The 27052-nt window shown below is 32.7% G+C and overlaps 1 protein-coding gene across 4 annotated transcripts in view; it reads left to right on the top strand.

Moving 5' to 3' along the window:
- Positions 1-27052, top strand: part of LOC115882688 (neutral ceramidase) — a 120213-nt gene that overhangs the window by 39511 nt on the left and 53650 nt on the right. For all 4 annotated transcript variants that reach the window (XM_030900892.1, XM_030900893.1, XM_030900894.1 and 1 more), the window contains exons 2-6: positions 4714-4859; positions 5013-5156; positions 8479-8655; positions 11313-11437; positions 11568-11769. In XM_030900892.1, coding sequence (XP_030756752.1) covers positions 4728-4859; positions 5013-5156; positions 8479-8655; positions 11313-11437; positions 11568-11769 — 780 coding nt within the window. In that variant the 5' untranslated portion in view covers positions 4714-4727. The remainder of the gene's footprint in view (positions 1-4713; positions 4860-5012; positions 5157-8478; positions 8656-11312; positions 11438-11567; positions 11770-27052) is intronic.

The raw sequence follows: 27052 nt of genomic DNA, 5'->3' as shown, positions 1-27052 counted from the left end.
ATTGTCGTTCAGTAATTGACTGACTGTAAATTTTAGGTTTAAATGAATTTTTATTATTGTTACGTTTTTCGTCGGTTCCGTGTGGATAGAAAATCACAATTTATTAAACGCTATTTATTTAACACTAATTAACAAAAACAATAACGATAAAAGACTTATAGAACTATTTACAAACGATTTATAACTAAGAATTTATTTTGAATTTTAGCGCGTCAACTGCACTGGTATATTTATAACTGCCCTCTCTAGGCCACAGCCGCCGGCTTTTATACCTACAGTTAAAGTTTACTAGAATAGTCCATAGATCGTTAGGTGCATAGAGAAGGTTTTCGAATGTTCTCGTATGTACTACTCCATTCCAGTGGGACTCGATCCTTCTCGAATCTTCGAATGAAGCATTGCGGTGTCTATGCGATGTTAAGGTCATCCGAGGGCGGGCCATATTGTTAAAATAAATAAATAATAAATAAATAAATAAATAAATAAATGCCTTTATTGTCAAAAAATTTTTCAATTTGTGGACAAAGGTAAACTAACAAACAAAGTAAAAGAAAACAAGGTACACAAACAAACAAACAAAAGATAATACAAAACATTATACAAATAATATTGTCAGTCTTATTGTTAAAATAAACATATATAAATGTTTACAATGTCAAAGAACAAAAAAATTAAAATAATATTCAAAATATTTAGCCAGTTTATAGCAAAATATCAATGACCTCTAAATAAATTAATTTCGATGTCATTAGTAAATATAGCAATAGCAAACATTAGACCAGTGTTTTCAAGATCAAATTCGATTTTCAATTCAAATATAATTCATTACGGCGTAGAAAGCCTTGTCTAGTAAATAAGAGTTCAATGCTTTGCGAAATGAAAAAAATGATGTTATGGATTTGATTTCAAATGGCAGGTGATTGTGCATTTTTTTCGAGTTGTATAATATTGAACTTTTAACTAACTCTGAGCGTGGGGTAGGTAGATAAAGATCTTGCTCCGCGTTCCTGAGTGGATAAGTGTGAGATGGCCTTTCTTGAGAAGCTGATACATGTTTACGTATTAGGCAAACGGATTCAAATATAAATAAGGAAGGAAGAGTCAATATTTTTAATTCTCTAAAAAAGCCCCGGCAATGAGTTCTGCTGTTTAGTCCCAGTGAATATCGAACAGCTCTCTTCTGGAGCTTGAAAATGCGGTCAAATTGAGCCGCACAACACGTACCCCAGAATGGAAGGGCATACCTGAGGTGCGACTCAAAAAGTGCATAATAAACAGTTCTAGCCACTGACAAGTTAAGCTCCTTAGAAACAGACCTTAATGCAAAACAGGCAGAGCTCAATTTTTTCGACAAAGCTTCGATATGTATGTCCCATTTCAGAGAATTGTCCACAACAAGCCCTAAGAATTTTACGGATTTTACGACGTCAATGGTGGTGTTGTCAAGTACAAAAGGCTGCAACGAGTTTTTATACGACAAAGCCTTAGTTTTAGAAATGTTGAGACTCAGGAGGTTCGAATCGCACCAAGATTTAATGGTGATTAAGTCATTTGATATAATCCTATGAAGTGCCGCGATATCCTTGTTGCTCCAAGTGAAGCTAGTGTCGTCCGCAAAAAGACATATTTTGCCACTGATGTTTATGTTAGCAATGTCGTTAATAAAAAGAAGAAACAAAATAGGGCCTAGTACTGAGCCTTGTGGTACTCCACATTCTATTGGCTTGCTAGAAGACAACGTGGTATCCACCCTCACAAGTTGACTTCTGTTGCTCAGATACGACATAAACCATTCGAGAGATGATCCCCTGAATCCATAGTGCTGCAGTTTATTAATTAGGATCTTATGATTTACACAATCGAACGCCTTAGAAAAATCACAGAAAATTGTTGCTGTAGAATGATGGTTGTTTAGGCTGGAGTAAACTTTATTAAGGAGGGAAAACATAGCGTCATTTGTGGACTTATTGTGCAGGGAAGGTTGTGCTTAGGTGTTAGGTTAGGTCGAGTCCACACCGGTCCGCAACATTATTTTATTTTTGGTGGTACATCGTCGAGAGAAACAGAAAATCGTATGTAATTTTTGAACAGTCCAGATATTGACACCCCTGTTAATTTTACAGCAAAGTTGTAAATATTTTTTTAGAGGTCTGCGTATGCTGAATGCATATGGCCAAATTAGAATAATTTTGGACAAGTTGATTTTAAGTAACTTTAATTTTAGAAAAACTAAATCTATTTTTAAATTAAAACTGAGAAGGTAACAATATGCAAGACCAGTCAAATGCCAACATATCTTAACTTGTCATCCGATAATTTTGTCGCAATGGCCCAGCTACGTCGAAACACGGGTTCCCATTAGAACACCGAAGTTATGCGACGTAAGGCGATTCTAGTGGATGGACGGGTGACCGGTTCGAAACTCTGTATCGTGCTGTTGTCCAAAAAAGACAAAAGTGTAAAATCTATTGACACACACTGCTCATTCACCCCGGTTCGAGGCCGGATGAGATCGGATATCTCGTGAGTAAGAGTCGATTGAGACACTTGTCAAGTCGGTAGGCTATTGACCATGATGTGGCCGAGGACCGCGGTACGGATTCCGCGTAAACAAAGTAGGCCCCGTCCAGATTAGCCCAGGCAGCAAAAAGGAGACGTTAACTGAAATCTTTACTTTATAATTTTGTCAATGTCAAACTGTATTTTGTAAACGTTAGGTTTTTTGCCTCATTCGAACTAGTTTGAAATTGGAAAAATATACAGGGTGAGTTTCCTACGATGTTCTCTATGGGTATCTCGGAAACTACTGGAGATAGACAGTCGGTTAAATAACCGAACGGTCATAAATATGCGCCTTTCAGATTTTTGAAAAAGTTTATGGCTTACTAGATATTTCGAAAAAAAAATTCGGCTATTTTGAAAATTGTCCATAATTCCATTATAATCTATTTTAGACAAAAAGTTTTTAGATAAAAGTTGTAGATAATCACATACCTAATGAGTTTGTGTTTTTTTTTCCGATTTTTTCTAAAGCCTGTCATTTTTGACATATGACACAAACATATGTTTTTTTTTAAACGGAAACCATAGTTGGCCATGACTTCATAAAAGCGCCATTTTTTAAGCTTTTCAGCAATATAAGCTATAATATGCCTTTTTCGAAAAATTACTGAGTTACAGCCAATTCTTATCTTTCTTGACTAATTTCACTTAGTTGGCATGTCATTCTTATTCTGTTATGATTTATAACTTGCAAAGACAGAATATTTTACTAAACGGTTCTTTACAATTTACATTACACAAACTAAAACTTAGAAAAACTAATCACTACATATACTTTAAGTTATTTTAGCAAATGTTCAAAAAAACCGCTATTGGTTTGAGTACATAAAATGCATCTTTTTAAAGCTGTTTCTACAGAACGGCCGGTTAACTTTAATAAACTTCTCCCGTACCGCGCCTCTCTTAATTCATAAGTTCTTTTGTAAACCTTGTTGTTAACCATACCGCATAAAAAAATATAAAATGGATAGGTCAGGTGATCGAGGAGGCCTATGCAATTTGTCCACCTCTTCCTATCCCTGGGTTTGAGTAATTATGATATAAATTTTTTTAACATTTCTTTCATTATGAGGGGGCGTGTCATAATGAAAGTCATGTTGGAACCACTCTATTGATGCGCGAGTAGCTAAATTTAACTTTTCTAAAAAACGTATGTAACCTTTATCGGTCAACGTATCCTCGTAAATGTATGGCCAAAAAAAGTTGAACCAATAATCCTACACGCTATTCTTCATTTGAAGGCGCGGTATACGAATTTTTAAAATTCATAAAGGAACATGCTTCAATAAATGTTTTGAATTTGAAATTTCATAGAGAAAATTATTGCAAATAATATTGTTTCTAATATACCGTATGATCGAAAAAAAAAACGGCGTCAAGTTGGCTTGGAAATAACGATCGATGACATACCACATATAATTTTACATATAAAATGACAGTTAAGACAAATCCTTCAATTTAATTTTATATATAATTTATATCAATATTAATATAATTATATTTATATCAATAAGAAATATATCAATTTACCGAAACGAAATAGTACTTATATATTTTATTTCATTTTTCAAGCAGCCATGTGAACTCAGGTCATTATTTGAGGATTTATTTTTGCTCTTAGTCTTGTCTTTCAATTTATATACTATATATAATCTTTTTAAGCAACTGAAACAATTCCAGACGAAAATAGCTACATTTTCCATTAAATAAAACCGGGATTTTGAAAACAACATATGGTTATAAAAATGTTTGTTTTGAAACGTCACAAAAGTATTAATTTTAGTGACGTGATTGACAATATAAAAAAGTAATTTTAACGCCTAGGCATAAAAGTAAAGCACTTTTACGCCTAAGGATAAAAGTACGAAAATATATTATTAAACTGATATAAAGTGTCAAATTCAACGAGCGTAACCATAGTTTCTCGATATTTAATTACATACAGGGTATGACTTTTAAACCTTTTTATATTATTTGGAACGTTTGAAATTGTTTAAAAACTTATTTGTGGCGTTTGAAAAAAAAAATAGCATGTTCTATTCGGAGTAAAAATGACTTTTTGTGCCTCGGCTGTATGTCGAGTCAAACGTACAGCCTAGCCACAAAAAGTGTCATTTTTACTCCTAATAAAACAATATACTATTTTTATAGGCTAGCATCTAGAAATGACGACATGGATCGGTGTGATAAGTTTTCTAGTAATTCTGTGTTGTTCCTGGTTGCCTGGGTCTCTAGCTACCTATAATGTCGGAGTGGGTAGAGCAGATTGTACAGGACCTACAGCAGAAATTACATTTGTAAGTATAATATAGTTTATCCAATCACAACATCCTTGACAGTGGTAAATGTATCTGCCATTTTAACTTCAAAGTAGTTTATACATCTGTGTTTTTTTCCTGATCGAATGGTCTATTGGATATCAATTTCTGATATTTTATTTTTATTTTTAGATGGGTTATGCCAAACTGACTCAGAAAGGTTGTGGACTACATCTGAGACAATTTGCTAGAGCCTTTATATTTGACGATGGCACCTCTAGGGTGGTTTTTGTGTCTATCGATGCTTGTATGGTGGGCTACAGTTTGAAAAATGCCGTAAGTATCCATGAAACTGATAAGTATATACTATAGCAGAACTGCAACAAGTCGGTTTTAAAAAGATTTAAATCTTAAGTCATGTTACGTTTTAAGAAATATTCAGAAATTATTATTTCAAGGAATTTATTACGAGTAGAAGAAATACTGTGCTGGGTTGGCGTTGGTTTCTATTTAATTTGACAAATAAATAAAGCTGTCTCTTTCGTGTTGATTGCTGATTGATTTGGAGCCAGAAATGGCTCAAAACGAAATAAGTAAATTACCAACAGATATTCAGGCCGAGGCGATAAACGCCATATCCAAACTACTTCCATTTAAATCCCGAATAACTTATGAAAAGGAATACAAACATTTTCAAAAATGGAAGCAATTAAAAAACGTGCGTGAAGAAATACAGTTTTTAACCTATCCTCGCTGTTAAAGTATCATTTAATGTACCCTTGCGGTTAAAGTACTATTTTATCTACTATTTTTGATATATATAAAGCAATTTTAACAGTTGCTATGGAAAAACGTTATTTAAATAAAAAAAAGACTCAAGTTTTTTGTGAGGTGGCAGCTAAGATCTGAGATTATTTCATAGATTCAAAAGAATTACCGCAGCCCGTATTCTATTAATATATTTAGCACACGTAAATAGTACTTTTTAGGAGAAAAAAATTATAAAGTTTTTATTTTACGTGGATCTGTTCACATATACGAGTGGAAACAAAACCACGAATAGTTCCCTTCCGAATATTGTCCGCAACATCCCTTATTTTCCTAAAAACCGCCCCCAAATCGTACTTTGTGCCGGTTTTTCTCAATTTTCTTGTAACCCATTGTTTAAACGTAAGAAATCATAATAATAAATATTGTTGGCAATGAAATTTTACATAAAAACTTTTCTATAACGATTTAACCTATTCCTTACTGTTTTCTCGCAAATATCGTTCAAAGTTAGGGGTAGTTTTTAACAGTCTCTTAAAATATGATTTTAATTGTAACAATTTTACACAATTCAATAGTCTAGAAATATTACCTATGAAAATGAAATAATTAAAATATAATATTAAAATTTTGCAACTACAGAGGCTAATTTATTGCCTAATTTAAGCCCCTTTCCACACCACCCATGAGGTAGAGTTCTTGGCGCGTTGGTGTCCCCAGTAGGCCTAGTCCACTAGCAGCTAGATTTTACTCGTTTCTTTTATCCTCTTCATTTATTATCTCTTCCTGTGGTGCATTTAGGCAACTCTGTCCATGGCAGTTGGAGCACATATTTGAACAACGTAATCCAACTCGTCGACAGCCGCATCGATTACCGCAATCCATTTTACAGCTGCACGATACAAGTTTCAGAATTGAAATTGGTTCCGGCTCCACGGTAGTAAAAACTGGTGATAAAATGTTGCCTAGTTTTTTCTAACCCCACTGTATCGGCTCGATATTATTTCCTTGCCAAGACTGAATTTGGTGAAATACCCGGTAAGAATGTTGTTTTAATGCTGCAGAAGTTGGTGGCAATCTATATAAAATTACAGCATGATTGGAGTTGCCAACTAGTCTATTAAAAGATGTGAATCTGTAGCTATTCAAAGAAGTTTCCGATGATTTAGCTTTATATAAGGCTAGAGTAAATTTCTCACCAGCAGCGCTTTCAATTTAATTTTTTTGTAGATTGAGAATTGTTGAAAATATTAACAACTTCTTCCAAATCCTTTCTCTTGTTTAATAACCCTATTATTTGAGATTTTCTTTTTCCAAAAAAAAGCGGAAGTGGTATCACAACCACATAACCACTTAATAATATTGGATGATTGTAAATGGTGTAAAAGATCTGTAAATTTTGCTCTTTATATTTCCTTGGGCTGGTTTTAAAAACATAATCTCTTTAGCAGGAGGGGCAAGAGCAATAATAAGGGCGAGAATATCTTCATCCTGACCAACTACAACCACAGTGTCATGTTGACTGGATAGATCGATAGCGGTTGTGACGATCAGTAAATCAGCATCGTCTAAAGCAGTAAACGTATAAATATTTTCATCATTCAATCTCTCTACATGTTGAGAAATTAATCGATTCTTGTTAGCTAAATTGCTTAATAATGTCTTCTGTTAGTCGGGCATTGGTATATTTTCATTGAATGCAATTGTAGCCGAGGTTCGTTTCAGAAGTCGTTTTTGTCGTTCATGACTCGTTGTACTACTACTATTTTCAGCGTATCCATCAAACACTAGAGTTACATGATGACCATAATGTTTACGTATAAAGTTAACATAAGCTGAATAAATGTCACGAAATGTATCTTGTTTTGTTTAAACTTTTGCGCAAATTATATAGAACCATTAAGAATTTTTAAACAGACCTTTTAAGTAGGCATATTTTTAAAATTTTTGTGGATATGTTTTTGTTATAAATAATAATAAAATTGCTATTTTTTCTATTTATAAAAAAAATAGTGAAACGGTATCCCAAAACCCTCTTACAAGCTACCACCAGCCTAAAGCATTGATTTCGTACGATGTCTGGGCTAATTACATATTTTAAATAGCATACTACAAACAACCCTTAATTTTAATCGCAATTTACGGAAATTCCATGAGGATTAGCTAAATTACTTAAAGAATAGTTTTTATTTAAAATTTAATTTGCAACAATTTTGATTCTAAGCATTTTTTCGATTTGAATAACGGGTTTCGAGAAAATTGAGAAAAACCGGCATAACCTACGTTTTGGGGGTGGTTTTTAGCAAAATTAGGGATGTTGCGGACAATATTCGGAAGGGAACTTTTTGGGGTTTTGTTTCCACTACTATATGTGAACATATCCACGTAAAATGAAAACTTTATAATTTTTTTCTTCTATTCGATGTTTTTGTGTTTAACTTCCGTGTACTAATTACCAAATATCTCCTTTCGAGGACGTATGAGTCCAGTTTGATCATATCAATCAAATAGTAACACGTAATCTTATCATATCGGTTTTAATTTGTATGCAGCACATGGAAACAAAATGTTAAACTGCAATCGCTGATCGATAAACTTGTTTTTTTTTAGTTTATGAGAACCTAATCTCCAGCCGCCTACAATCTAGACAAAGTCTAATAATAAAAATTGATTTAATGAGTTAGGTTACTATGCCAAAATGTTAATCTAACTTAACGGAAAAATTTGCTTTGGTTCAACACAATTATGGGGAGTTAATATATATCTTTTATCTGCTTGATATATTAAAAAATCGTATTCATCTCTAATAAACGAATACAGACTGTTATAATGTATGCTGTAAATATTTAATTAATGATTATATTTTTAAAGGAGTAGCATTTTTTTTCAGGTGGTTAAAAAGTTGAAAACACTTTATAACGACACCTACACTCACGAAAACTTTATTTTGAGTGGCACTCACACTCATGGTGCTCCTGGTGGCTTTCTAGTTGATGTTTTGTATGACATCACCGAACTGGGATTTTGTGCTGATACCTTCAACGCCTACACCACAGGTATCTTTAATGTAAGTTTTAAAATTAGCTGTTATTGATCAAATAACTTGCAAGTTATTAATGATCTGATAAATATATAAATAGTATCACCAAAATTTGTTCATCAACTTAAATTTACTTAAAAAACATACTAATTTTGGTTGTTCTGGCGAGTTTTTCGTCATATTGGAAAAAAATACGTGATATGGACTATATATGTCACAGATTCAGATAAATCCCTATGTTCTGTCAAAAATCTAGGCCTGTCAAGATCGATATCGAATTGCTCAGGTTTTAATTATCGAATAGCTGGGATTTATGTCCCTTTTTCGTCTGGATGTCTAAAACAAAGCACCATTTAAATGACAAATAACTATGTCTGGCAAATGCAATCAAAAACCTGCAGAGTTATATTACGTTTTGATAAAAAAATATTCTTTTTTCCATAACTTTTTTTAAAAAATTAATACAGGGTTTCCTCGTTTTGCGCGGAGGTTACGTTTACCGCTTAAACAGAAACCGTGTAAATTGAAACAAAAAAATATATACAGGGTGAGTTTCCTACGTTGTTCTCTATGAGTATCTTGGAAACTACTAGAGATAGAGAGTCGGTTAAATGGGGAAAGAATTGCAGTTTTGTGGAGTCATAAATAAGCGCCTTTCAGATTTTTGAAAAAGTTCATGGCTTACTAGATATTAAAAAAAAACAAACTTTAGCTAATAGAATTTTTAGAATTCTTAGCTTTAAAAATGATAGGAATTGGCTATAACTCAGTAACTTAAAAAAAAAACAACATATTATAGCATATATCGCTGAAAAGCTTAAAAGATGGCGCTTTTTAAGAAGCACCAGTTAAAAAAAACATATATATGTTTGTGTCATATGTCAAAAATGACAGACTTTAGAAAAAAATGGAGGACCCAAACTTATTAGGGATTATCTACAACTTTTATATGAAAACTTTTTGCCTAATATATTATAATGGAATTAGGGACAATTTTTAAAATAGCCGAAATTTGTTGTTTTCTAAATATCTAGTAAGACATGAACTTTTTCAAAAATCTAAAAGGTGCATATTTATGACCTCACAAAACTGCAATTCTTTCCTCATTTAACCGATTCCCTACACTGAAAAAAAGGATCTCTCAGTCGAAATGAATATGACTTTGACTCAAAAGATTGAGGCTTTTCAATAGGGCCAAGAACGACGTTTTTTTATCCAAAGTATTAACTATCTTTTCATAAGCTTTAAAAAATTACTTTAGAGAATAGAAGAATCTATCTGTCCAAAGTATTTCACTCTTGACCCAAAATTAATATGGAAAGAAGTTCTTGCTACAAGAACAATAGTCTTTTTGATTCATGCAAAAATTCTTGATTGAAAAGGGACATTTCCTGATTAAAGAGACACTTTTCTTGAACCAATAGCGAATACTATTGACTCAACTAAAATTTATTTTGATCTAAGAGAAGTCTATATATCATATACAGGCATATTACGAGGTATATCATTTTCTGATAAATTTAGGTTTTCCTGGTCTGTAGTAAGTAAAGTGATATTATTTTCCTCGACAGTAGTTATTTCTGCTTCTTCACTGCTTGGTATTTTTTGGGGTGGTTCATCACTCTACAAATTACAAAAAAATGTTACATCACGATTAATCAAAGTAAAGCAAATAAATTATTAAAATTATAAGCTTTGGTAACATTTTGAATTTTTTAATACGACGACTTGAAATTCTAAAATTTTTGTAATTATTTGCATAAAAAAATCGATACCTATATTCTTATTCTATCTATAGTCACGCATGCATTATCTAAACAGGTGCATTAGGTAAATGTCTCTTACCTTCAAATATAGCAAATAAATGCTCTAATTTCTAATTTCCATTTTTTCAGAAACTACTTTAAAGAATCCATATATCCTAAAATTTGTCCATAAAAAATGACAAATGTATGTTAATAACGATCACTAATTTGTTATACGATATGCGTTTAAGAAGCAAATTATGCAAAATTCCAAGCAACAAAACCCGTGCGTACTATGATGTGCGACCTATGAAAAGCGACGTACGATTGATTGTATATACTGTCCTTTGTCATCGTCTTTGCGTGTCGTCATTATTTTTGATCAAAAGAATATTTAGCTATTGGAAAAATTGCCATGTTTCTTGAATGAAGTACTTCCTACCGTATTTTTCTTATTATCTTAAAACAAAGTAACTTGCACTTGGTTGAATGAAAATAGATTCAAGAGAAATTTTCGAATTTTTCAAGAGAACCAGTTTTCTTGAGTTAAGAGAGTTTTTCTTCAGGCAAAATATTTTCTTTTACGCTAAAATAAATTCTCTTCTCAATCTCCAGTAGTTTCGGAGATACCCTTAGAGAACATCGTAGAAAACTCACCCTGTATTAATAAGTTCTATAGAAGATACATAATGTTTATTATGAAGAACAGTTCTACTAAGTTTATACAGGGTGAATCTTAAATATGCGCAAATATTTTCAGGGCTGGTAGATCTCCATAAAAGAAATACATTTTCTCTTCACCGTTTTTCAAATAAGTCCAAAGTAACCGAAATATTTTACTTTCTAAATTTCCAAAAAAATGATTTTCCTTTAAATTTTGTACCTTTTCAGATATACTTACTTTAGTAAATACTTACTATTTGTGTTTATAAATTTTAGGCTATTAAGAAAGCACACGAGAGTCTGGTAGAGTCTCACGTATACATAACATCAGGTGAAGTACACGCCAACATAAACAGAAGCCCAGCTTCATATGATCAAAATCCAGAAGAAGAAAGAAACAAGTATGATTGTATTTTAAACTTATTCACTCAATATTACTATTTAAACTTAATATTTCTTTATTCAACATATATATTTATTATTTTAGCCCTTTCTAACGTTTTGGAGTGATTGATTATTAATTTGTTTCAGATACAAATATAACACTGACAAAACATTGAGGCAATTAAAGATCGTCCGAGCTTCCGACAATGAATTAATCGGTGCAATCAATTGGTACGCTGTTCACGCTGTTTCTATGAATAATAGTAATTGCTTGGTGACATCAGACAATGTCGGATACGCCTCTATATTGTTGGAATCCGAATACAATACAAACAGCGTCATTGGACAGGTAATTTAGCTTTATCGCTATTTTTTCTGCATTTTACCTTTTGGCAGACTTACATTTAGGAGGGTTCAGAAGTCAATCAGTATAAATCAATCAACAATTGCATTGCGATAATGAGGTACATAAAACAGATTTTATAAGCCTTCCAAATTTGGTTTAGATATTTTAATGTTACAAATGTTGTTTTCTGTTAATAATACATTATTAGCTTTTGTATACAGGGTTGTTCACCACATACGACACGGAGTATTGTAGCTAAATTATTAGATTTTTACAAATTGTAAGTTTTGAGTTCGTTGAAGGGCTATTAGAGCTACAATTTAAAAATATTTTTACAAGATACAGAGTGTCCCAAATAAATAAAAATATTAAAGTTGTATTTTTTAATGGAACACCCTGTATATTATTACATTTTTAGTTTCTACGATTAAAATAAAGGTAAATTTGATTAAGGTTTATTACACTTAAACCTCACCATTTTTGAAATATTTTCAATTTTATGAAATTGCAGTAAAAATTTAAAGGTTTCATTTCTCCAAGGGTACCAAAGTTTTTAATACTAAATATTTACTGAAGTCCAATTATTGATCAGTTATTGTGTTGCAATACTAAAAATAATACTACCTCGTACAGAGTGCCTAAAAAGTTATTTTAAATTATTTCTAGCTTTAAACGGCAATAACTTGTTTAATTTAAATAGAACGCCCTGTATATTTTAGGATAATCAGATGCACAATTTAATTGTCTATCAAATTGTATTATACCACTTTTTACCTATCCTTGCAAGTTTTCGTAGAAAATGCATTTTCTTATAATTTAGACCTCATTTATCAATATACCCATGGAATATTGACATTTTAGATTGTTTTTAAAGCAACAAATGTACAAAATGTACATGCTAGTAATATTATCGTTTTTAGCAAAATGATAATATTACTAGCCCGTTTATATGCAAAAAGGAAACTATTTAAATCTTTTTAAAAGAGTATACCATTAATTAAATATACCACCATTATTTCCACCATAATACTAATTAATTACATACTTAATTATGTTCGTTAATAAATTATTCTAAATAAATGTGGATTTGAATCCGAAATCAATATAATAATAAGTTATGAAAATGAATGTCTCTGTTATTATAAATAAACATTTGTCAATAAATGAAATAACATTTTTAAGGTGTTACTTTTTACTACACTGTCTAATGCACATACAAAATTCAGTTTTTTAGTATTTGGAGCAATTATTATTAATCAACGCAAACAGTCAATTAATGTAGTTTGAATACTGGCATCATATTAATTGGTCCTCTTTAACCTTCCTTTTTATTAATTTAAACATTTTTATTTTTTTAATGAAATAAACAAGCTATATCGACAATATTAGTATCTGTACTCTTTAAAAATTTGGTACATCTTTAAAAATAATCTTAAATGTCTTTTTATTACAAGAAAAATTACAAGAAAATGCATTTTCTACGGAAACTTGAAGAGATAGGTAAAAATAGTATAAAACAATTTGATAGACAATTAAATTGTGCATCTGATTCTCATAAAATATACAGGGTGTTCCATTTAAATTAAACAAGTTACTGGCGTTTAAAGCTAGTAATTATTTAAAATAAAATTTTAGACACTCTGTATAAGGTAGTATAATTTTTATTATTGCAGCACAACAACTGATCAATAAATAAACTTCAGTAAATATTTAGTATTAAAAACTTCGACACCCTTGGAGAAATGAAGCCTTAAAATTTTGAGATGCAATTTCACAAAATTGAAAATATTTCAAAAGCGGTAAGGTATAAGTGTAATAAACCTTAATAAAATTTACCTTTATTTCAATCGTAGAACCTAAAAATGTAATAATATATAGGGTGTTCCATTTAAAAAAATACAACTTTGATATTTTTTATTTATTTGGGACACTAAATTGTAGCTCTAATAGTCCTTCAACGAACCCAAAACTTACAATTTGTAAAAATCTAATCGTTTAGCTACAATATTCCGTGTCGTATGTGGTGAACAACCCTGTATTCAAATTAACTTTTGCTTTTTAAACTTTATTATATCAATGGAATTGTTGACTTAAGGTTGTCGCCCACTAGACCGCGGCGCGACACAGCGCGGCGCCATGTGGAAATTTCTTTTGTCTGCTTGCCATGTATTTAAATGTACCAACGCACATTAGAGCGCGCAGCGCAGAAGCGCGCCGCGGGATTTCCGTCAAGAAGTCGGAAGACTTCTCTAGCAACTTTTTTCCGTCTCCCGCGTTTCGGCGCGTTGCAGTGTGCGTACTCACAAGGGAAATAATTTTGCATTCGAGTCTTTTCAGTTGGCTTTTTGACTAGGAACTAGTGATACGTATCAATGGCAGAATTGTATTTTTAAAGGTAAATTAGGAAAATCGATTTTCATAAAGGAATATGATATTTTTTTTAGTCTTCCCTCACTAGAGACAGATGGACGAAATGCCTTTCTATCAAAGATTTAATATAATTGAGGGGTGTAGAACCGGCAATCACCACTTTTTAACAAAAGTGACAATCTCCAATTTTTAAATTCTAATTACCTAAATATATAAAAAAGATCAGGGTTTTTTTGACCACATAACTAACATACACATCAGAATAAATAAGAATTATCAAAAATATTAGTAATTTGTCTCTTCTGAAAAAATATGATGAGTAGATATACCCGGTGTTTTTTCTTCTAAAACCCTCAATTGAGGAGTGCGTAAAATGTTTCCTTTATATTTTGTAATACTGAAAAAAATGATTTTGTCTTTTATTAAATCTGGAAAAAGATGGTAAAACTTTCCAAACTTCTTTCTTTTTTTGTTAATCGTATGAGTCCAAACTTTTCCTCATCCCCTCTTCCTCTTTCTCTGTTAGAAGAGCACAAAAAATACGCTTTCGTCCGTACTTGAACTCATTGCTTTAAAAACTAAACTACAGTAAGTAAAAAACACTTCAACTATAACTAAATAGCGTTGCCGCGTTTCAAAAGCGCGCTATAGTGGGTGCAGTCCCTTCGCAGCCGGAAAAAATTCTCTTCCCAGCGCCGCGCCGCGCAGCGGTCTAGTGGGCGACAACCTTTAAGGTTGTCGCCCACTAGACCGCGGCGCGGCGCCATGTGGAAATTTCTTTTGTCTGCTTGCCATGTATTTAAATGGACCAACGCACATTAGAGCGCGCAGCGCAGAAGCGCGCCGGGGGATTTCCGTCAAGAAGTCGGAAGACTTCTCTAGCAACTTTTTTCCGTCTCGCGCGTTTCGGCGCGTTGCAGTGTGCGTACTCACAAGGGAAATAATTTTGCATTCGAGTCTTTTCAGTTGGCTTTTTGACTAGGAACTAGTGATACGTATCACTGGTAGAATTGTATTTTTAAAGGTAAATTAGGCAAATCTATTTTCATAAAGGAATATGATAATTTTTATTTATAGTCTTCCCTCACTAGAGACAGATGGACGAAATGCCTTTCTATCAAAGATTTAATATAATTGAGGGGTGTAGAGGCAAAACCGGCAATCTCCACTTTTTAACAAAAGTGACAATCTCCAATTTTTAAATTCTAATTACCTAAATATATAAAAAAGATCAGAATAAATAAGAATTATCAAAAGTATTAGTAATTTGTCTTTTCTGAAAAAATATGATGAGTAGAGATACTCGGTGTTTTGCTTCTAAAACCCTCAATTGAGGACTGCGTAAAATGTTTCCTTTATATTTTGTAATACTGAAAAAAATGATCTTGTCTTTTATTAAATCTGGAAAAAGATGGTAAAATTCTCCAAACTTCTTTCTTTTTTTGTTAATCGTATGAGTCCAAACTTTTCCTCACCCCCTCTTCCACTTCCTCTGTTAGAAGAGCACAAAAAATACGCTTTCGTCCGTACTTGAACTCATTGTTTTAAAAACTAAACTACAGTAAGTAAAAAACACTTTGACTATAACTAAATAGCGTTGCCGCGTTTCAAAAGCGCGCTATAGTGGGCGCAGTTCCTTCGCAGCCGGAAAAAATTCTCTTCCCAGCGCCGCGCCGCGCAGCGGTCTAGTGGGCGACAACCTTTACGCTGATTGGCTTCTCAACCATCTATTTAACAATGATTGACGGAAAACGGCGCTTGTGGGTCTTCAAATATCCCTTGACCGAAAAAAAAATGGCGTCAAAGGGGACTGGGGAATGACAATCGATGATAATTTTGTTCTCGTCAATCTCTGGTCATTTACTAAAAACTGACATAAAACTTGTTAAAAATTAACCGTAATTATAGAAAGATTAAAAGAGGATAGAACGTCTCCGGACACAAATCATTTCCAGCAATCCCCACCATGTTGTATGGAAGCGAAATCTGAGTGCCCTACCGCCAGCACATGAACGCATTAAACAAGTTGCAACAGAGACGCCTTAGACAACTCTTAAGAATCAAATAGTTTCACCATGCCTCATCCTATAATCCTAATTACTAAATCCCGTTTAAGATGGTCTTGTCACGTACGCAGGATGCAAGAAAACCGCCTACCAAAATCTCTTCTTTACGGCGAGCTTGTAGACGGTAACAGGAAACAGTGTTGACAACTCAAAAGGTACAAGGATATTTTTCACGAAAAATTAAAGGGGATAAGCTTGCGCACAATGAAGAAGAATTGTAAACTCTGTTAACAGCTACAATCAAAAAGTAAAGAGTCAACAAACTAATAAGATTTTTGAATGTCCGGAGTGGTGCGGAAGAGAGATAACATCACGTATCGGGCTTTTCAGTCACAGAAAAGCTCATGAAAGAAAACGCTTTGCATAACCATCTTCTGATGCGTGTTAAATACTCGTCAGCGACTAATGGCAGTAGTAGTAATCAACAAATCCTAATCAATAAATCTTAAATAGTTACCAAATTGACCTGTCCAAAAAATTACTAAAACATAAATAAGCTTCCTAATTTAAATTTCAAATCTTAATTTTATGGACCAGAACTAGGTCAGTTGAAAAATACAGTCAATAATAATTATTTACTCACACATTACATGCACTATGTAGGTACATTATTATATTAAAGCCCGTATGCATTAAACTATTAATTAGAGCTTAGCCAATAACCAACCTATTCTTGACATATTTATATGAGCTGTATATATTACAGAATACAGAAATGTGGAAAATGATTGATGGCGATCAGCCGGATAATGTTGGCCTCGGTGGAAATTGTGATGTAAAAGATAATCTGGAGAAACTAAACTGTGTATTATTATTTTTGTTTGTTATAGTATATAGATACAAGGATAAGCAAACTTGATAAACAGAGCATATATAGTGTGACCAACGGATCTGTAGCTACGGGGTATCGGCAGGGGGACGCAGTTGTAAACAAAACACGCCCAATTTCATTCATAAAATAGGCATGGGCGTACGGTGTTATATGAAAATAATGTGTATCATAAATATAATACTCAGATTAATAATTTTTTTCAAAAAACTTTATGCTGTTTGAATCGTTACTGTTGAGTTAGCAGATAAACACTAAAAGCTTTTATTAAAGTTCCCTTAAATATTTTGAATCATTTTATTATTGTGTTGTTAATATAATAGAAGAAATAATTACAGCTGGGGGTTGGAACCTTTGGTGTTACTCAGCAAAATAAAACACTAAATCAGTACAATACACCAAAACACTTTTAATTTTACACTGGACGCACGTTTCGCTAACCATGTCAGCCATCAGCAGATGATCAAGACTGAGTCTATTTATTTATATATCTGTACTAACTATATTTTTTTCTATAATACATAATTTTAGATATAACTATTTCCAGCAAAAAAAAATCTTGAAAATAGTTAACTTTGGAAGCGCAAACAAAACATAATTTTACTCACCAGTAGATCCAATATTGCCTATTACCGTTGATTGAAAGAACTGTTAGACTTATTTTCTTCAATCAACGCTATTACACCAGATATGGTATCGCTCCGCCAGCAGTTTTTAAAGGTTAGGTCATTGTCTACCCATATGTTTCATCCAAATAGATAATACTTGGCTATATTTTCGAATTTCGCGTATATATTTATATCTCTCTCTGCAATATAATGGGCCGCTCCATTAATATTTATCTGTTATTTTAACATTTACGCCAAAAAAATTTATTTGATTTTAATAACCCCCTAAGCGTTTCCCTGCAAAAGGAAAATTCGATTCTTCCTGCAATTTTTGCAAAAGCTTTCTAATTGCGGGGACGAGTTTGAATTCGAGATAAAATCTATTTATCAAATTCCTGACCACTTCATAAAAGTCGTCGAGCTTTTCGACAGCAGTCTCACATGGTCGTTTCTTTCCAGAGCTGGATATCATTTTATCGGGGTTAGTTTTCAGCCTTTTTTTATCATCTGTGTGATTTTTTTTTATAGCCGATACGCTAACTCCGGTATAAAGAAATATCCGCTCAAGTTTACGTTTAAGCGGCAACTTAAGCGAACTCTCTGTAGCTTCTTCATCGCAAACCCTATTATGAACACAAGGAAATAAACCAAATGAGATTTCATCCACGTTATTATTAACTTACCTATATAAATTAGCTATTATTTTTCTTGTCTGACTATGTAGCGTCTTACCCTTAACAAATTTATTCATTTTAAAACACAAATATACGATCAAACTTGATATTAATAATTAAAAACTACGAACGAAAAACATTATAACAAGATAACAAAACAATAAAACACAACTTAACTATCAAATATACGAAAAATACAGGAATAAAGTTTAGGATAACCGGTATAAAATAATGAAATAAAGTAATAATGATCAAAAAAATGACACCGCCACTGGATATTTCAATAGTATTCAATATTCCTACTCTTTTCAGAAGAGACCGTGAAGTTGGGGATAAAGCAAGCGAATAGGAAAGAAGTAAAAGCCATGGCAATCGCGTGTTAACAAATCCTGTGACGTACTCTCGCCAATCATGTTCGATGAATAGGCGGCCATGCGCGGCGATGCCGGTTTGCCAATGATATCGTTGAAAAATCTTCAACTTTTATAATAAGCAGATTATACAGAATGAAAGAAATAAGTTATTAAATAAAACATATCGAACAATATGAACTATAATAAATTCCTTAGTAATATACGTCAGAATATATGCTAAACACATTATATATAATAAAAATATATTAAATTTATAGTTCATGTCTGGCAATTTTGCAATTTTATAGATAAACGTGGCAATATCGATTTTTTTTCTCGCATTCCTTCCGTAGCTTCAGATCCGCTGGTCAAACAGTACAGGGTGCGCTTTCACTGTGAGTTTCATCTACTTTTGAAATTATTAGACACTCAACACCGCCTTTTTTTCTCTTTGTCTCCTTCGTTTTGCAATAATGATCGCACTAGCAGCCGCTATTAAAAATACTTCGGTATCATCCATGTTGCGAACGTAAGCTCTACATTACAATGTGGATACCGTTGGTTGCGAGCCGAAAGATCTTGAGAAACACGACAAACAGGAAGCGCAAGCAACGCAAGCACAATCAGAAGCAAGAGCACGAGCAGGATCACGAATAATGTCAACGCATCTTTATAGTTTCCGAGATCCTACTGATGAGGCCCAAATTTGGAACACCCTGTACACAGGATGTTCGTTAGTAGTATTTGCATTTTCAATTGCATATGCAATTCGAGTTAATATAATTTTTCTATTTCTCCATTAAATTAGCCAACACTTTATTCGTATGACAATGACAAAGTAAATGTAACAAAATTTCTGAAAATGGCTTAGAAATACTTCACATTATTAATCCAGTGTCATTAATATAATTTTCGAAACTTAGTCTAGTCGAAAAACAACTAACTTACTTAGCAAAGTCTCTATTAAACCGTGTCGCTACGTATGGGGCATATTTTGAGGCAAAATTGTCAAGGTTCGTCTAAGTCTTTATCAGAGCGAATAACTTTGCTAAAATCAATTTGAAAGTTTCACGAATTTGAAAGTTGCGATCCAACATAAGACATCTATAGTTATACTTAAAGTTCAAACGTAATATAAAATGTAGCTATAACTTATTATTTTGTATATTTTATTGAAAAAAAAAGGACGAAGGAACATACCGTGCTGGCAACTGTTACTTTTAGGTCGGCATTTACATGTGTGTAAGTAAATCGCATAGGGATCTTATTAAGTCGGAGTGGGAGAAATGCGACAGACCGACGCGATGCGCGACGGTGTGCTGCTGCGGCGTTGCCGATACGCCTTTCCCTATCAAGTAAAGTAAAATCACGATCGCAAACCGCTTATTTTTAAAATACTTTTTTTTCAAGAGATAACTAGATAAAATCATTAGACATGTTTCTGGGCATCTGAAATGGAATTATAAGGATATCGTTAGGGTGTCATATAACGTAGGTTTTTTATAACGAGAAAACGTCAGTAATCACGCTAATTTAAAAACTCAACTTTTTAACACATAGAACCACTTTAGATATTGAAACTTTTTTATATTTTCAAGATCCGATATTTTACAATATGTTTACATAAGGAAAATTCGATAAGGTTGTTTTTTCCATTCAAAAATTGTAAACAATCCATCTATTTACTTTTAGAGCATAGCAATTTTCAGCAATCGTGTAATTTTTTTATTGATAAAGATTTTCACATACTGTCTACAAAGAAAATACAGCAGAAATATTAACAAAGTTCTTGAAAAAACTACAATCTATTATTTCTAATAGATTTCAAGATATCGATTTTTGAATTCATGAGTTCTAATCGATCACTATCGAACACCCACTCAATTCCACTTATTTTTACCAAAAATGCAAGTGTTTCTAGCTTGCACTTAAAAAAATTCACTCTATAGGGAAAATTACAACGACTCGTTAATAAATAAACAAATCAAGTATCACGAGACGTAATTAAATCGTGAAGCTGAACGCATGACGTACACCTTTCCCTAGAACTTTAAGTGCTGACAGAGGTATTGATTGGGTCGACCGGTCAACTGCGACAAATCTGCTATATCCCCTTCCACGTCTCTTAGCGATGTGCACAGTTTCTCGGTTTATTTCATAAGTTTGGCAACGTGTTTACTGTCCTCTCTTTGTTCAGTGCATTATAAACGCATTGTACTTTTCTTACATACGGAAATCTCGACCCAAGACTAACCTTTGCCAGCCCTTAGTATAAGGAGCATATATCAACGATGGTACTTTAATATGACTATCTTGATAAATGACTGAACTAATCTACTCAATAATGTTTTAGTTTTGCTTTACGTTGAGTAGGTAAATTATTAGTTTTGTTATTATAGAGTATTCAGCCATCGTTCAACGTCACGTCATATATTGTCGTACTCTCTCAATCACTTGCCAACCAGATGAAAGAGATTGGTGACGTCATTGTCAGTGTCATTTTTTTAGGGGTTATAATTTATTGACGGACATCGATCAATGTCAAAGTTAAAATTTTATTGTTGCTGTAAAAAAAATCATTTTTTATTGCAAAAAATGCCTGAAAGATTTAACCAAAATGAACGTCAAAGTCATTGATAAACTTAGAAATTATTTTTCTGCCGAAAGAGAACATGGTAGAACACTCTTGTCCGTTGACGCCGTATATGAAGCAAGTACAATGCTAAGGTATAATATTCCTATGTCAAATACAAATTGATAATGTTTTTAAATAATATAGTGAGTTGCTGATGCTTTAGAAATAGAAATTTCAACAGAAGAAATGAATAAAATAAAATAAAGATATATCAATAAACAATTAGCGATGTAATGGTTTTTGCGCACGCTGGCGGACTGTATACGTATACGTGTGATGACGTCATGGTGTGGCAAATGTAGCATTTTAATTCGATTTGGGGTCTCTTATACAGGATAACAGAAACATTTTCAATGTTAATAGAATAGATGTCGAAAAAACGGAACTCGCTCAATCAATAATAAAAGAACATACTTAACGTACAAATAATGATGACGTAATGGTGAACGATGGCTGAACAGTCTTTAGTTATTTGTTTATTCTAAATGTATTCCATCTTGTAACATATACAGGGTGGTCCGAACTGTATTCCGGAAACTTCGGCAGCATATTGTGCAGATAAAAATAAGTAAAAAAGTTCATATAAATGTATGTCCTAAAATGCTTAGTTTTGGAGATACAGGGTGTAGAGGTTTCATTTTTATTTCGATTTTTTCCAAATAATTTCTGAAGTAACGTCAATATTTGGATGAAAATTGGTGTCTGGGAGTTTTTTGACATAAGAAATTTGATTTTGATGTTAATATGACTCCTATTAGTAGAGGGCGCTACCTACATATTTTTTAACTGGTTTTGAAGAGTAATAACTTTTTGTCCGTACCTGTATAAAACTACTGAGTAAAAAATATACATTCGCGACGTTTTTTACGTGAAAAAGGACTCTTGGCAAAAATCGCTACGAGTAATGGTTTTCGAGATATTTGGAATCGAAATTATCAATACCTGTCATCATTGACATAAATTAAACATGCTGACTAAATAGTTATTAGACTGAAATCATAAATTTGAAATGCTTTTGTGCCAAAAGTTCAACAGACACTGATTTGCCATCGTTTTTTGCAGAAAAAATTATGATTAATTTAAAAAAATTAAAATTTCCCAAATTTATTATTTCAGTGAAATAACTATCTACTCAACGTGTTTATTTTTCGTCAATAATGACATGTATTGACTATTTCCATTCTAAATATCTTAAGAACGGTTGCTCGTAGCAATTCTTACAAAGAGATATTTTTTACGCAAGAAGACACAGAGATGTATATTCTTTCACTCGGTAGTTTTATACAGGTACGGACAAAAAGTTATTACGCTTCAAAACAGTTAAAACACATGTAGGTGGCGCCCTCTACTAGTAGGAGTCATATTGACATCAAAATCAAATTTCTCATGTCAAAAAACTTCCAGACCCCAATTTTCATACAAATATTGACGTTATTTCAGAAATTATTTAGAAGAAATTGAAATAAAAATGAAACTTCTACACCCTGTATCTCTGAAACTAAGCATCTTAGGACATACATTTATACGAACTTTTTTTACTTATTTTTATCTGCAGAATATGCTGCTAAAGTTTCCGGAATACAGTTGTGACCACCCTGTATATGTAATTACTTATTAGTGAAAAGTCCTTCCATTATATTTCATGTATTTTTTCTCATGTCTGGGAGTAGAACAATAGAACATTACACAAGTAACAGCTTTTAAAGTATCTCTCTAAGATTCACATTAATCTCATTCTAATTCAAGTCCTAATATTATGTCTTTCCAAATTGGTACACTTTGCGTACACCAATAGAAAATAAAAATTAAAAAACAGAAAAAACTTATAAAAAACTAATAAATATTTGTGACAAATAACCCATTATTTGGAGCCACCTTTAGATAAATAAATATTTTTATTTTAATAAATAAAGCGACCGTACCAATATATGCAAAAATCTTATATTAATTATTTGCTAACCCCTCGTAAAGCGTCAAGAAAAAATTGCAGCATGGGATATCGTTGACCTCTGTTTTTTCCTGCTTACGTTGAATGAGTGCTATTGAAAGGTCGCAATTTTTTGCGACAGTCTGTTGCTCCGGCCGATGAAATAAAACACGCGGTGCCCAATTACGCCAGTTCGTTTAATTAATCTATAAATAGTAATTGTCAATAGACGCCTAATTGTAAATTGGACGTAATATGCTCAAACAGGTTGGGTAGTAGGGAATGCAATCGCGCACCAAAATCTCAATGTCGCAAACCCGCGGGATTAAAGCAACCAATCCCGCGGATCCGCAAAATTGCGGGATTGTAAACAATAAATGCTCTTCTTTTCTCTCTCCGATTTTGCCGATTTTCTCTCTCCGATTTGAACCAGGTTTTAGACGCATCTATTGTGATTAAGATGCTATGTGGTTTTCGAAAATATATTTAGCGAATTCTCGTATACAGGGTGTTTTATAATAGTGTACAAATTTGGTCAAGAATCTTTTTTACCGAAAATTTACAATTTTTGAAAAATCGAAATTTTAACTATGTACGACTAATCTGTATTAAAATTAGAAAAAAAAATTGGTGTTTTTTTTAATTTTTTGTTTTAAGGAAAATACAATTTTTTTTTCCAAAAATATGTATGCATTTATAGTCATACATTTGGTCCTAAATGGTACAAAAGTCATTGTACATTTTCCATAGGCCCACAATATATTGATATAGCCTGTATCTTAAACTGTCTGTATAGAAATTTGGACCGATGTATACAGGGTGTTCAAAAAATATATTTAATATTAAATAAACTTAAATTTTATTATAATTTATCTACTTATTTTATAAATAAAAATATTATTCTGATGTTGAAGTTGTTTTTAACTTGTGTTAGTTATCTGCTTTCAGATACACTCTATATCAATAATTTTTTGGCATATGCAGAATGTACAAAGCTTTTTGTACCATTTAGGACCATCGTATAAAAAACGTCGTATTTTCCTAAAAACAAAAAAAAAATAAAAAACCAAAAAAAACAAAATCAAATTGTTTTTTTCTAATTTCAGTACAGATTAGTCTTACTTGGTAAAAATTTCGATTTTTTAAAAATTGTAAATTTGCGGTAAAAAAGATTCTTGACAAAATTTTCACTCTTATAACATCCTGTATACGAGAATTCGCTAAATATACTTTCATATTTTCGAAAACCACATAGAATCTTAATCACAATAGATGCATCTAAAACCTGGTCCCAACCGCATCCCAAAATCTTTTTTAGTTCAAGAGATATTCAACTTTAAATTTGCCCTAAAATTTTGCTTGTCCCGATAATTATGTCCGGTAGTTTATTTGACGTAATTGTCCACAAGTACTAGTAAAACGCTTTTCTTCACTTAGGCACGCCAGAAAGAAATCTAACAATGAACCTGTTTGTTTCACTTATTTTTAATGGCTAAGCCATAAGGGGAATCCCCTGGTGTCGATCCCACAGATCCCGCACGGTAAATCCCGCAACTTTGATCCCGCGGAGTCACAGAGGGATCCCGCATTTGCGGGATCGCATTCCCTATTGGGTAGTTAAGGTTCATTTTTGTATTTAAAGATACCATAAAAAGTTATCCCTGCTAATTTTGTAATATTATGGTCCCATCTCAGGTTCGGTCTTCTTCTAGGTTTCTTAATTCCTCGTGGATACCATGCTGTAATTTTTGTAGTCCATCTGTTGTCCGTTCTTCTTGCCAGGTTTTCTGCCCATTGCCATTTGCGGGATTTGACTCTGTAGATGGCATCTGTTACCTGGGTCTTTTGTCGTATCCACTCTATTCTTTTACGGTCTCTCTTGGTCATTCCTATGATGTCCGTTTTAACTGTCCAGGTTTCGCATGCATAGGTCATGACTGGTAGTACACATTGGTCGAATGTTTCCTTCTTTAAATAGAGTGGCATTCTTGATTTAAATATGATTGAGTTTCTTCCAATTTGACTTAAGATCGCTGTCATTTTGTACGAAAAATTATACGGCGAATGTCATCGATCGTCATTTCCAAGCCAATTCTACTAGCCTTGTTACGAATCTTTTCAGGAAAAAATAATCCCAGGGTCAAAAAAAATCTATTTTTAATTAATTCTTGTCAATAGAGAAAGCGTTCCATTGATTGGACCTAATTAAAATTGTTGGCGAAAGAATTATGTTCAAGGGTCTGTCTAACAAGCAGGGCCATTTTATTCATTAGTCACACTCACAAAAAGGACAGGGGGTTAATAAAAAAAACGAATATGGAATTACTCAGGGAAATGGAAAGCATATATGTATATGCTGATTGTAGGGAATATCACTTTTTTATATATCTTTTGCTATGGGGAATGTTTTTTTTTGAGAGACCGAACAAAAGTTGTTTATAATACACTAGAGGAAAACACGAGATTTAGTAAATTTGAAAATATACGTCATATAAACTTGCAGTAATAATAAAAATGTCCACTTATGGAAATAAAAACAGTAAATTAATACTCATTAATATACCGAGTGCGTCTCAAAAGTGGCTCACCCCTATAACTTTTTTATTTTTTTTTCAGATAAAAAAACTAGATTTCGAATGTTAGTATATTACATAAATTAGGATTGATTTGACTTAATCAATAATTGTTTTTGGTCACTTCCTGTTTCACCGGAAATGATAACAACTTTTGTTTTTTAAATGGCACTCTCGGTATAATTTTACTTTATTCGATAGAAAAGTACACTCTGTATAGAATGACATATCATTTGTTAACATTTGACATTTTTGCTTATAAAATCGCGTTTTAAATTTCAATCTAGAGTGCCATGGCTGTGTTAAAAACACTAATTTTTAATCAAGGAGTCTTGGAAAAATAGATTTTATCGTCTAAAGTTTTTCGTTTGTTGTCCTGCCCAGTGCCGGACTTCGACATCCAGGGCCCCTAGGCACTTGACATTTGGGGCCCCCCATGTCATAGCCAATTTGGAGCTTATATATAAAAGTTGCGCGCCTAGGCATGGGGCCCCTAGGCTGGCTGGGCCCCTAGGCCCGGGCCTTGCAGGACTAGGAGGAATTCCGGCCCTGGTCAATTTTAATATTATCTTATTTTTTTTAAACGGAACAAGGATGGCTCATTAGCATATTTGGAAAAAGCATTTTTTACGAATAATTTGGTACTACACACTTGGTATTTCGAGTCAAATTGTCGTTATGAACCGCATGTTACAATTTCAAATAAACCATATGCAAAAATGTCAAAAGTTGACATATGATATGTCATTCTACTCCGAGTGTAATTTTATATCGAATAAAGTAAAAATATACCGAGGGTGCCATTTAAAAATCAAAATTTGTTGTCATTTCCGGCGAGAAAGAAAGTGACCAAAAACAATAATTGAATACGTCAATCAATCCTAATTTATGTCATATACTAATATACCAAATCTCGTTTTTTTGTCTGAAAAAATAAAATAGTTATAGGGGTGAGCCAGTTTCGAGACGCAGCCGGTATACATCTTTTTTAGACTTTTTTTTAATAATTACTCGAAAAGAAATTGCTTCATTGTTGTTACGAGTTCGATCAAACAGTAACTATGCCTATGGATAATTGAGTGTCGTTTCTACCAATGGAACTCTGTTTACAGAACCACAGACTAAATAAAAGAATCTTTTGATATCCCCCCTTGGCTTTGACTTTTCGTTGTCGATGAAAACAGTATCCGACTAGAAATTTCCAGAATGTTCTTCATTTTGAAAACACCAGATGCTATTTTGTTGAAAACT

The sequence above is a fragment of the Sitophilus oryzae genome, unplaced genomic scaffold (assembly GCF_002938485.1).
Source record: "Sitophilus oryzae breed Bouriz unplaced genomic scaffold, Soryzae_2.0 scaffold_179_pilon_pilon, whole genome shotgun sequence".
In the NCBI taxonomy this organism is placed as follows: domain Eukaryota; kingdom Metazoa; phylum Arthropoda; class Insecta; order Coleoptera; family Curculionidae; genus Sitophilus; species Sitophilus oryzae.
The sequence above is the reverse complement of the archived record's forward strand: the minus strand, read 5'-3'. Positions and strand labels throughout refer to the sequence as shown.